At 32.5% G+C, this 13,897-nt stretch overlaps 1 protein-coding gene across 3 annotated transcripts in view; it reads left to right on the forward strand.

Annotated features, from left to right (window-relative positions):
• LOC150082546 (cleavage and polyadenylation specificity factor subunit 5-like) overlaps positions 1-13,897 on the forward strand; it is a 108,452-nt gene that overhangs the window by 88,205 nt on the left and 6,350 nt on the right. Inside the window, exon 6 of one of the 3 annotated variants that reach the window (XM_090378685.1) lies at positions 8,451-8,569. The exons of 1 other annotated variant lie outside the window; for it this stretch is intronic. In XM_090378685.1, the coding sequence (XP_090234811.1) occupies positions 8,451-8,569 (119 nt within the window). Of the gene's footprint in view, positions 1-8,450; positions 8,570-13,897 lie in introns of those variants that run through there. One more of the 3 variants, XM_090378683.1, reaches the window with a different exon arrangement.

Raw genomic sequence — 13,897 nt, forward strand, 5'->3', positions numbered from 1 at the left:
GGCTTTAAAGGCTGATATAACACCCTGATCCATTGTAGCGGCAAAGTTTTTTTTTTTTTTTTTTTTTTTTTGTGGGATAAACAGCACTTCAACAGGAATGCGTGTTTGAAGTGAGCCAAGATTTGAAGGATGACCTGGTGCATTATCCAGTAGCAAAAGTGTCTTGGATTCAAAATTATTTCATTCACAATAACATTGGACAGCAAGACAAAAATAGTTGATGAACCAATCGGTAAACAAGTCCATTGTCACCCAGGCCTTTCTATTTGATTTCTATATTACTGGCAAATTAAGTTTGGAGGTTCCTTTCATAGCTCGAGGCATTTCGGAATGGTAAACAAGCATTGGTTTTAGCTTCATATCTCCAGATGCATTTGCACTGAACATGTTAATCAATCCTTGGCTGCTTTAAACCCGAAAGCTCTTTTTCTAATCACGGGAGATGAAAGTTTTGGAAGGCAAGCGTTTCCAGAATAGCCTGCTTTCATCCACATTGAATACCAAATTCTGCAGGTATTTTCCTCGTTCTGCTATGGCTTGCAGTTGTTCTGGAAATTCTGCTGCTTGGATGTCAGCACTTGTGGCCTCGCCCGTCAGTTTAACACTATGAATTCTTGTACGTTTTTAAAATTTCTCAAACCCACCACAAGAAGCCACAAAAGTCTCGGTGGTTTCCTCAGCTTCCTGGGCCTTTAAATAGTTAAATAAGTTTAATGCTTTGTGTTGAATTATCACCTGGGTGACTGGCATATGAGACAGTGTCATCTACCCAAACACAACATTTTTTCCATGTTTTCTATAATGCTGCTACATGTGTTAATTTGGACATGGTAATATCACTACAATTTAGCACAGACTGCTTAACTTTATTAGCTTGATTTAAAATTGTTTTTAAAGTTAGTGCTAACCCCAATGATTTACAATGCATTTTTCTCCAGCTTCTATCCTCCTTATAATCTGCATTTTGGTTTCTAAAGATATTGTTTTACATTTTCGTGACATACTGGGAAATTATTTAATTAAGTATTTAATAAAATATATTAAAACAACTACAGTAGGTATGCACAATATCAAAGACAATTAACCACTGTCCGTATATCATGAAGTCAGTTATGTCAAAAATTCCTACTACAAACTTTTTCATGCGCCGTAGGGCATTTTTTGCCAACTTTGTTATAAAGGAGCTTCGTTACCCAGAGGATTCGTTAACCGAGGTATTATTGTACTTGGATACCTTGGGTACCTGAAATTCAAGTATACGATATCAAAATTATTTTTTGTATTCAGTTTCCTTTTTTGACCACATTGTAGTATCCAATCAGATTGGTCAGACAAAATTTTCCCTTAACAAGCCCATGCTGTGTCTGAAGTATATCTGTAGTATAAATAACTTATCACCTGTTATAATTTTTGTTACAAATGCAGAATCTGACACAGCTTGTTCAAACAATTTGGATGAAATGAAGACTCTATGCCATCTTTGATCTAGATAAGAATTCATGGAACACTTGATGTTCACTCACCTCATGCTCAAATCTTCAGTTTGGCTGAACCGAATCAAGTGAAAGAGACATCTCAGCAGGTTTCTTAAATGGTGAGTTCAAATTAACAATCATGTGAACTTCATGATGATTTGAACATTTTGGGATGTTGATGGGTGACTGCTTCTTTCTTTGCCTGCATCCAAAAAAATCCCTCATAGAACCTTTGAAACTTCTTAAACTGTAATGAGCCTTTTTTTTTTTTTAGGTGAACCCCAAACACCAGAGGTATTAGAACCTATAGTACTTAGTACCGTGCTTGGGTTTGAGGTTAAGAAGACGAAAGAAGATATTTGTTGACATTGGACTTGAACTTCTGTAGATTGTAATTTTCAGGAAATAAGTATGAAGGAAGGTTGTTCCAGAAAACGGCAGTTGAATGAATAAATGAGGAAGATGAAAAGTTGGTTCTGTGGGTTTGAAGTTGGACAGTAAATGGATGTTGGCTGGTGGCGGCACGTGTTCGGACTGTTTTGAAAGAGAGAGCAGGAATTATAGAAGCCAATTCAGAAGAACAGTTTCAACAGTTTGTGTTTCAATGATGACTTCAAATTCACAACAAAATTTAATGTTTGCACATTGTTCAAATTTTGTCACTTTCAGTGAATAGGACAAACAAAAAAAAAAAAAAAAACAAACAAGTTTACTTGAAGCAGATTTCTGCTAGACTCAATTTTTAACTTATGTATCAACATAAGTTAAAAATTGAGTTTGCTTGCTCAAAAGATGGAAGTCTTGCTCACAACATTTTAGCTATCACTATTCATTCAAGAATAATAAGATTGCTCATCAGGCTTTGATCAAACCTTGTAATGCCAAGAGCAGCTCTTAGAGAGTATTGTGCTTTGGTGGGCCCTGTCAGAGTCCATCCTTGGACCAAATGTTTTGACTTAATGTGGTAGTTTGAAGAAATGGACAATACTTCCACAAGGTGAGGGATGGACCCTAAGTGACAGGGACCATAGTTGCAAAGATTGCCATACCATAGTGGAAGAAGACTCCACAAATATAGATCCTTACTAATTTGAACTAAAGCTGGGGAAGGGGTAGTCTAAATTAGTGAAAAATTCCAATTAAAGAAATAGGCAGATGGGTTCAGAAGTGGCAATTGAGGTTTAACATTGATAAATATAAAGTACATCATATGGGTAACAGTAATCCCAGAATAACATTGCCAATTGGGTGGTACCACACTCAGGGTGATGGAGAATGAAAAAGACGTGGGTAATTATACGGTCCAAAATGAAGTTCTCTGAGCAGTGCAGATGGTCTGCAGGGACAGTTCATGAGATCTGCCAATGGTATGCATGTACAAGGGGTGATTATCTTGTTGTATAAAGGCAGTGGTTAGGCCTCATTTTAGGAAAGATGTGGATCTGTTGGAATGGATGCAGGGAAGAGCAATAAGATTAGAATGGATTGATGCTTTAAATGGATTGAAAAAATTAAATGCTGATGATATCCATGGGGACATAAATTGAAAAAGATTATTTGGAGGATAGATATGTGAAATTTGTGTTAAACTAGAGAATGGTTGATTGTTAGAACAAACTTCCATCTGGTGTTGTGGAAGAGTGGATAGTTTGAAATTTAAATAAGGATTAGACAGATTGTTAGAGATGTACAGAAGAGTTTGCGTTTTTTTTTTTTTTGTTTTTTTTTTCAGCATTAGTAGTGGCAAATGATGCAAGAAAGCAAGCATATACAGCATCGGCCAAAAAAAAAAAAAAAAAACCCTCATTTTACCTATTCATTTCTGCCAATAGTTTGTCTAGTTCTTCCTTGAATTTATTTAAGCTATCAACATCCATAACAACTGATGGAGGCTGACTAAAGGCAAACTTCTGTACATCAATTCTGCAGCTGTCCTTCATCAATCTGAATTTGTGCCTCCTCGTTTGTAGTCTGAGCAAGAAGAAGAATCCCATCAGCATTGAGCCTGCTCGAGCCTTAAACACCTCAGTCAGATCACCTCTCAGGTGCCTAGTCTATAGATGCTGCAATTTGCAGAACCGAAGTCTTTCTTGGTAAGAGCACCCCCTCACCAGTCTTGTTACCTCTCTGTACTTGTTCTAGCAGCTCTATATCCTTCCTGAAATGAGGTCTTCAGACTTGTATATAGTACTCAAGATGTGGCCTGACCATTGCCTTATAATCACCTCCTTATCCCTGCTAGCAAAATTCCTGTATATCATTGACAAGACCCCATTAGCTGCTCTAGCAGCCTGTCTGCACTGCTCAGAAATCTTCATATCTGACTGCACAGTTACCCTCAGGTCTTTTTCATTTTCCACTGCTCTGAGGGTAGTACCACACAGATGGTATGTTACTCTGGGTTTACTGCTACTCATATGCAGTACTTTGCATTTGTCAATGTTAAACTTCAGTTGCCATTTCTCAGCCAACCCGCCCAACTTTTCTAGATACTGTTGCAGTAGCATACTGTTCTTTACTGTCGTTAACCACCCTGCCAACCTTTGTATCATCTGTAAACTTCTGCATTAAGCCTGATATGCTTTTATCACTATCATTGATAAATGTAGAAAACAACAATGGGCTCAACACTGAATCCTGAGCGACTCCACTAATAGTCCACAAAGAGCAATATGCATTGATTACCTCTGTCTTCTCCCATTCAACCATCCCTTAATGCCACGCCACACTGCTTCAATTTGTACAACAGTCTTTTATTCCATTTGCCATTTGTTGACCACATCGTAGTATCCAATCAAATTGGTGAGACAAGATTACCCCTTAACAAACCCATGCTGTGTCTGAAGTATAATTGCAGCCTTGTATGATCCTGCATTACTTCTTTTACCAGTGACTCCAACCATTACTTTCTCTGGAACAGTAGTTAAACTAACAGGTCTGTAATTATTCGTGTCATCCTTTAATCCCCCTTATGAATTGGGGATACATTCACATATCTCCAGTCTGCAGGGATCTCCCCTGAATCCAAGAATGATCTCATAATTATGGATAAGGGTTTGCTTATTTCCTTCACTGTCTGTTTCCTTAATATAATTGGGTAGATCCCATCCACCTCAGATGTCTTTCTTATATTTAACTGCAATTTCTCTTCAGCTTTCCTCTCTGTTATTACAAAATCATTTAGCTCTCTGTTGGAGTTTGATAAACTTCTGGCATCCCATTAACTAAAGAATTTTTCAGGTGTGAATGTAGTTGCAAAATACTTATTCAATTTATAAGCAACCTGAGCAGGATCATTACTAGTCAAACCATCAATATCAAGTGGACCAGTTTAATTCATCCTGTTCCTTCTAGTGTTTACGTAAATAAAGAAATCTTTGCTATTTTTCTTTGTATCCTTTGCCAAAGATTTCACATAATCTGGCTTTGCTTTCCTAACCACCTTTGTGACTGGATTGTAGACTAGTTTATATCTGCTGTAGCTTCTGTGTCTCCTGATAATTTATATGCATCTCATGAATTTTTTGCTGATGCTGTATGAATTTCCATAATTTTCCACTACTATTGCTAACCCCTAGTTCATAAAAATAGGCATATTTTCAAAGATCAGAAATGTGTTAATTTAGGTGATATTAGGACATACATAACAAGAGGAAAATTTATGAAAATTTTTATATTTAAAACAACAGAGTGGAAAAAATATTTCAAATTGGATATCACATGAATAATACAATTTTTTAAACAGTAAACTTTAATTGTGTTAAATGTAAACTACACATTTATTCAGATGCATATGGTCCTTTTGTAATGTTGTTAATCATTTCTCTTAGAGCAGTGAACATTTTTCTGAATTCCTCATTAGCAACTTTTAATAAGAGTATCGAAGCAACTTATTCCTTTATATAATTTAACTTTTGTTTCTTTACTTTATTCTTCATTCTCTTCACTTCCGTGCCAATTTTTTTCCCTTAAAGTGTTGTTGCAGTGTGTTTTTTCTATCTACATTCTTACATCACTCATTAATATCCTTTGTCACTGTTGTGTAAAGCATTTTGATGCTCTTTATCTTTTATTCCACCTAAATAAATAAGTGTTGTCATCATTTAATAGTCATTTCATAATTACTGTCTTTTGGTTACATGAGGGCTATGGTACTGGGAAGTAAGAAAAGGCACATGATATTGTCAGTGCTGCTTGATAAAACTTCATCAGAATGTTTTTGGTTTATCTAACACCAAAAATGTGTTAATGTTTTCATTTTTAGCTAATTTTTTCATTTGAAAGATTTTGCTTCTTTTACAAAGTAATTTTTAAACCATTCTGAAAGAGGATCAGAATTGTATCAAATTCTTGTTCAAGAAAAATCTACATTCTGTATGAATAAAAGAAATAAAGAAAAACAAAGGAATACAGTCCAAATTGTAGATGTCTGAATTAGTGTAAAGGGCGCATTGATTGCTCTGCACATGTTCCTATACTTTTTTCAGCATACCCTAGCTGTAGAGTCAGTTGATGCGGTATGATGAATCCTTGCACAGTTCGATGCCAGAATGATCATTGAGTCAGCAATATCTTCTGGATGGACAATCCTTGCTTCACTGCAGTGGTGTAAACTTGTTTGAATGCACCTGTATCATATTGGCAGAGGAAAATCCACTCTAATTGATCTGTGTGAGGAGTGTAGAAGTATAGATGTCTGCTGAAGCTGAATAGGACTTAAATGCTGTACCAACACTGCCGGAGAAAACCATTTCATATCAGTCTTCATGCAAGATGGCATACTGTCATAAAGAACAAGCCAGTCATTCCCTGGAACTTCCTGTTGGAATGATGCTTGTCATTTTTTGTAACATTATAGATTGTTTAAATGAAAATATGAGATGCACATGGCTGCACCTAATATAATTTGTTGATATTTAGCTTTGTACCGTTCCTCTGCTGTTTAATTTACCTTGGAATAGCAAATAAAAAACGTTGCACCATCTGTATACAGTTTCATTATTAATTTCTAAGTCTTAGCTTTTTAACACAAATTAAGTGAATTACTAAATGTTTAGTTGTCCTAATTATAAGCAAATTCTGTCTTACGGAAGGATGCTGTTTACTTTTTTCTTTGGGAATTTGCAGTTGTTTTGCTTGTTTTAAATCATTTAGATAAGATTCAACCTAGACATGTGTTTAACATGGGTTTTCTGTTGTTAATATTACAATTTTCTTACAAAAAAAAAGTTGGATAGAATTTCTTTGTAGATGTAAAACTCTGCATAAATGCATTGACTTTTTATTAACTTTTGTATATGAAATGTGCATTTTGTCTGAGTGGCTGGTTATTATATTCACACTGTCCAATTTTGCGCATTTTATGAATTATTTTCAAGTCTTTTCACAAAATAACAGAACTTCGTACTGTACATACATACTGTACCAGGAAAATATATAAAATAATGAATTGAAATTAAGAACAATTCATTAACCAACTGGAAGCTCTTGTAGATGGGATTTCTGTACATTGTAATGTTGAGATTAAGAATGTTTCAATAGAAAATAGGTTGTATACGTAATTGAGGAATGACATTCATATTTTAAATTTCTTACAACTTCACTAAATTTATTGTATATGTATGTGAAAATTGGAAAATACTATTTATCCAAAGATGAAATAAGTATGCAACAACAGTGGAAATGCAGCCTTGAAGGAAACAGTAAATCTTAAATTCTTTTCAAAGGTTGGAAAAGTCATGAGGGTTGTTAATATCTGGTCTTGTAGCAACATTTTTAACTACATCTAGACTTTTTTTTAACCCTTTTATGAGTATGTGTGCATATATATATTTATTTATTTATTTTTTTTTTTGAAAGCAACCAAAATGGATTGCTTTCAAGAAAAAAAGAAAATATATGTTTTGAAGGTTTTTTTCAGTGCAATATTAATAAATTATGTCTGTATATATACAGATTCTCTTAAAACCTCTGCAGATATGCCACTCTCTATCAGTTGTGTTTACGAATAACAGTAGTTGTTTTTATATTTACGGTTTTTTTGAAAATGGCTTTGGAGGGCATACGCTTTGAACAAGTTAAAGATGAGGTGGGCATTCATAATCCAAAATTAAAGAAATCCCTTAAAAGTTGCTGAAATTGAATCAGATAATACATTATATAAATGTATACCTATATAATATATTATTTTATGTATAATATATTACTTGTACTTATATACATTATATGATCGCAAATTAAAAAAATAAGTAATGCCAATTTTTTCTCAATTTTTTTAAAATGAAATTTTAATTTTATTTTTATTTTTGACAGTAATCTCACTCTAATGTTTGGTTATAAAGTCAAAATATCAAAAGAAATTTTTAAAGCATTTGTACCTAATTTTTCAATCATTCAAATTAATTCCTGAAAAAAAATTCACTCCAGATCATGTGTATGCTATCTAGAAACTCACTCATGAAAGGGTTAAAAGACACTGTAACCAGATTCTGTGTGTAGCTATCTTTCTTTACTTTTGATATTATTGAACTGAATATTATTTAAATATGGTTATTTGAAGGTATGAATATTTAATATAATTCTGTAATTTTGGCACTGTATCCATTGAAAGAATTTGTAGCTTGGTTGAAAGATTTGTTTTTGTTTTAGCTAATTTAAGAATATTCACATTGCACCAAATTATAAATGAATTCTGTTATGATGCAAATTAAACCTCTAGATGATATTTATAAAGACTGAAGAAATTCATTTGACTATATAAACTAGAAAATGTTAATGCTATTAAATTACTATTATATGATGGTATGTGTGATCTATCATTCATTTATATATGGTAGAATTTTGATTCTTCCCTTTGGTTGCCATCTCTCATGTTGATGTGTATATATTATGTGTATAGTACACAATGTGGCTACATTTCTCTGAAACAGTAAAATGAAGTGGACATTGTATTAAAATATTAGACTATCCTTATAGCTTTGTTTGCTGTACCGAAGAATTACAAGCTGGTAGCTGCTCCGCTTTTTGAGTTGTATGATAATGCGCAGGGTTATGGTCCCATCATATCAAGTCTTCCACAGACTCTGAGCAGGTGAGTGATGATTACATCTGTGGACCAAGATGAACAAAAGCTATTCTTCATCATTGCACATTTTATAATGTTCTATTTAAAGATACTTTTTGTGGTATTCTTATATTAGCATAAGCTTTTGTTTTGTTTTTTTTTTTTAGCAATAACAATGTTTTTACTTGCAACTTGCATTGTAAAAAATAATTTGTGTAAATAATATACAAAGGAATAAAGAATAATTTATGCATATTTCATTGTGCAGTCTGATATGTCTTATTGAACCAGCACTATATTTTGTAATAACACATGTATATTTATTAGTTTCTGATAGTGATATAGACTTTATCTACTTTTATGTGAATTTTTAAAGTAAATGAAAGTTATTTTATGCTTTTTTATTTTATGAATACTCGTCCTATAAAATGTTATCAAAGCAGCCATTATTTTTTGAATTTGACAGAAATAAAAGCCAATTATTTTGAAAGTAATGGATGTGAGTTATTACTTATAAAATGCTAATAGTAAGATAGTAACCAAAGAAATGGTAATCCCTTCATTGTTAGCTGAAATATTTGTTATAATCTTTTCTTAATCTGTCACTAGTCACATCAAAACTCTTAATTGCATAAGGATCATTTTGATTTTTACTAGAATTTTTAATTGTGAAAGTTGGATTTTTAATTTCAAGAAACAGGAAAATTTTAGACTGAGTTACAGTTAGTTGAAATGAGTTCTTTTAGAATATAAAATACTTTTAAAAAGAAATTAAAAAGAAATGATTCTTATATTTCAGTGAATTAAAAGGCTATTATTGATTTATGAATTAAATAAATTTGCCTGTAAATAGCACTTTTAATAAATACTTCTAAATGGAAGTAGTAGTCACTGCTCTGATGCTTTATAGTTAATAGGGGCACAGGGATAAAATTGGAATTACTTTGAGAAAATTAAGTTTACAACTAAATGTGAAATTTCATTATTAAGGTGTTATTGGTTTTTGAGCAGAAAAGTTTGTTTTGTTTTTAATATTTTTAATGAAATTGTTTTAATTATTTAGACAAAGAATATTAAGTTAATCAATTATTTGAATTAAATGGCTGTTTATAGTCATGAGAGCAGGGTAAAAAAAAAAAAAAAAAAATCATTCCCTTTAAATATCAGAAATATTGTTATTTTTAATTAATTTTTCTTCATTTAATTGTTATACTAAATTTTTTAATGTATTTTATTATTTTTTAAATATTTTGAGACAGCCTATTTAGCTATAAAAGTTAAATGTTAACATTTGTGTATTAATTGCTGCTGATAATTACTTTGTCATAAAGGTACAGTATACAATCTTTCTTGCACCTTTGTGACAGTAAGAGTAATTTGCTGTGTATGGTAAAAATTCCTGACTATGGGAAAAAAAAAAAAAAATTAACAATTAAGCTTTCATTAATTTGGGGAAAATTCAGCCAGTGAATGCCTCTGGAATGTATTAAAACTCTGCTTCATTTAGAAACAAAGTTTGAATATAAAATCAATGCATTATTAAGTTATTAACAAGTAATGGCTTTAAGTACAAAATAACGATCAAATAAAACTGGCTCTTACTAAGGCCTGATGTTGCCTCATTATCAGTGCAGTAGTACTGCAGCACATGCATTTCAGTTGATTGGGGTTCAAAATAGTACAATATTATGTGATCATCATCACCAGAATATTGTACTGCTTTTTGTAACGTATATTGTAAACTCTGGCTCTGTGGCCCTCCCAAATTATGAACAGAATTTATTATTATTATTTTTTTTAATTTTAAATATACTGAAATTTAATGGATGGATCTGATATATAGCATAGTCTCTCTTTTATTTTTTCAAGACAGTGGGGACTATAATTTCTGTATTTGTCAGCAATGTGATATTTTTTTCATCAATAACTTAGCTCAAACTGACATTTTAGGTGGCACTTGCCAATTGGAAATGGCAGTGCCACCTAAAATGTCAGTTTGAGCTAAGTAGAGATTCAACTGCTAATAGTTACATTAGCAATTGAACTTATGCAACTCCAGAGAGTGTATTTCAAACAGTTTCAGATGCTAATGGAGCTGTACCCTTAAACTTATTTTACACATGAAATTTAGATTTGCATTCAGGTTATTTATTTGTAATTTAATAATCAATTTTAGTTGTGAAATGATTAAGATGTATTATTTTTCCAGTACATATTCCTCTAATAAAAATTTATTAGTACCGAAAAAATATGTTTTTAGTTCTGCTAGGTGCAATTTACATTTTAAGTGCCATCATAAATTTTAGTCAACCAGTTGCTCAGGAATTTTCCAGCCTTCAGATTGTCCATTTTCGTTATTGTCTAAAAGAATTTCAAAAATATGGTAACAAAAAAAAAAAAAAGTATTATTTCAGTATTGACAAAGAGATAAAAGGCATGATGTCAAAATTTTCAGATGCAAAGATTGGGAGAATAATTTAATGATCAGCATCAAATAACATTCCTTTGTGATGATAGCAACCCCAAAGTAACTTTATACACTCACGTGTGAGGTTTGATTAAAAATAGTAGAGGAAATAAAGGATTTGGGAGCACTCAGAGTAGAAAAGACAGTCAGCAAGGTAGGCTTGTAGAGATAGGGAAGTCATGATCCTATTGTATAAGGCAATTGTAAGTCTGCACTTGGAATGCTGTGTACCTGAAAGAAAAAATGTTATGCTTCTTGAAAGGGTCTAAAGATGGACATCCACTTGGTGAGATCTGCAAAAGAAAACCTGTATGGGGGAAGACTGAATATGTGGGCTGCAGAGCTTGTCAACCAGGCATCTTAGAGGGGAACCTGATTAAGATCTGTTAGTTTCTCAGAAGGGGAAAATAAAATGTATGAATGTTTTATTTTCACTGTTATAAATGATTCTAGAACTAGACTACAAATTCAAATTATGGGAGGAGTTGTAGACTGGATTGTGGATTTTCTTTATCCAGCAAGTTATTAATTACTGGAAAAGGTCATATCCATGGGTAGTTGAGGCTAATAGCTTGGGGAAATTCAAAAGCAGCTGGATAGTTATCTATGTCAGGAGAGAAATGTATGGTTGTTTTTTTAAATTATTTAGATAGTGCACCAAAAGCTACCTTGCACTGTTATGACTAATATATTCCAATTTTGATAAAAATAGCAAGTTAGTTAATGTATGCAGTGCATTGCATTTCAGGTGCCTTAGCAAATAGAAATAGTGATTTATAACAAAATAAAAGGAGCAAAAACTTATGAGCAAACCAAGAATATTTTGTTTTTGTGCATATGCCATGCCATATTGCCCACTCATAAATGGGCAGAAACAAACATAATATCCAGTGCTTCAGCTACAATATATGATGTATGAATAGCCTATGTGATATATATTCTGGATCTTTGTTGGGCTGATCTTTAATGCTATTTGGCATGGCTAAACAAATCTTTCTGAAAGAACAAAGCAAAAATTTTTTTGAAAATCTATCCACTAGGAGTAGAATTCTTACATGCAGTCAGATGGACATGGTGATGACAATGTTGCTTCATGCATATATGCTAACAGCATAAAAATTTCATTAACATTGGAAAAAAATAATTCCTTAATCCTGCCAGATACAGTTTACATTTTTGATGCCATCTTTTTATTTTCTATAGTTTAGGAACTTTTCATATACTTCAAATTTTGCTTAGATTGGACTGTAAATATGTCCTAAATGGACCTTATAATTTTAGTTGTGGCACTATCTTAAAACAGGCAGTATCTTGTTACTGCTTGTGCATTGAAATAAAAATGCACATTGATTCTCCATGATTCTCTTACATTCGTTATAAAATTAGAATGTAAACAGTTAATTATTTTAACTTATGGTGAATATTGCACTATCTGTTAACCATTTGTTATCCAAGCTATTCAGGGACTGACCCTTTTGGATAATGGATTTCTTGCTGCACATTCTGTTGCCAAACTGTTATACCATTAAAAATTTTTCTTCAGATTTCTTGTTATTGGTGCTAAGTCATTTTCATAATCTGCCTTGGTCAATCTCACCTCTTACTTGGTCAAGTTACTTGGTCTAAGTAACTTGATTATGAACTGATCTATGGATGTATCCCCTATTGAGCAGAGTCTCTTAATAATCTGTAGGCATCCCATACAGTCTTCTTTTCTGACTAACTATGTAGGTCACTGAAAGTTTAAAAATTTTTTTTATATACGACCTGGTCTTGGCGCATTATAGCCTCCGCAGCTAATGCGCCAATAAAAACAAAACAAAACAAACTTCTTTTCTGATGCTAATTTCATCAGTGTGTTTACATTTCTTTTTTGCAATAAGTCATGCGTGCATAAATTAAAATGCAACCCAGTTTGCAATACGACATAATTTTATTAAAAATGAATATTGACTAAGTTTCAGATTGTGCTGCAGGTATACCTTGCAGTGCATTAGGATATGTATTGCTGAATATCTCTTGGTATTTTAAAAAGTGATTTTCATGGAAGGTAGCACATTTTTTAGAAAAACTTACGTTGTGAATTATAATTATGCTAATAAATGCTGCACACTAATAAATGCAGTTTCATTGAAATATCTTTTTCATGATATTTGACATGCACTGCATGTCAGATACCACTACAGTTACAATTAAACTGCCACCTGTGTAAAAATGTTGCTCTATTTCAAATGTTTTGTTGCCAAGTTACCTTGTTGCATATTATTTGACCAATAAATCACATGAAAAATGTATAACTTTGTACAAACAGCAGACTACAATGTGAGCACCTCATTCCACTTAAAATATATATAATGACAATAACTAGTTTAGAATATAAGTGTAAACAGCTTTTTCATGATGCTGAATACATTATTAGTCATTCTGATGAGAATTGAATTTTGCATCCTGCACAACAAAATTAAATAATATTTTACTTAAATTGCACGTAACAGTTGAAACTGTAAATGTGATTTTATGTATAGTATTTTAAAAATACGTAATCACTGTCTTAAAAGAAAATAAATGCATCATATTTTGGTTTGCCACTTGATTTGCTAAAGCAGGTCCATCCTCCTTAGTTGTAGCTTAATTTTTTTTTTGTTTCTTTGTTGAAATAGTCGAACTCATCTAAATAGATTGATTTTTGTTCAGAGCATGTGACTGATGTAGTAGTGGCATGTGATGCAAGAAAGCAAGTGTATGAGCTTATGCAGCATCAGCCAAAAAAAAAAAAAAAAAATCACACCATTCCCTCCAAATACCTGTCCAATTCCTCCTTAAATTTATTCAACCTATCAACTTCCACAACGACAGATGGAAGCTTGTTCCAGCAATTAACCACCCGCTGGC

This window comes from Mastigoproctus giganteus, chromosome 7 (assembly GCF_048544385.1).
Source record: "Mastigoproctus giganteus isolate SK-2022 chromosome 7, ASM4854438v1, whole genome shotgun sequence".
NCBI lineage: Eukaryota > Metazoa > Arthropoda > Arachnida > Uropygi > Thelyphonidae > Mastigoproctus > Mastigoproctus giganteus.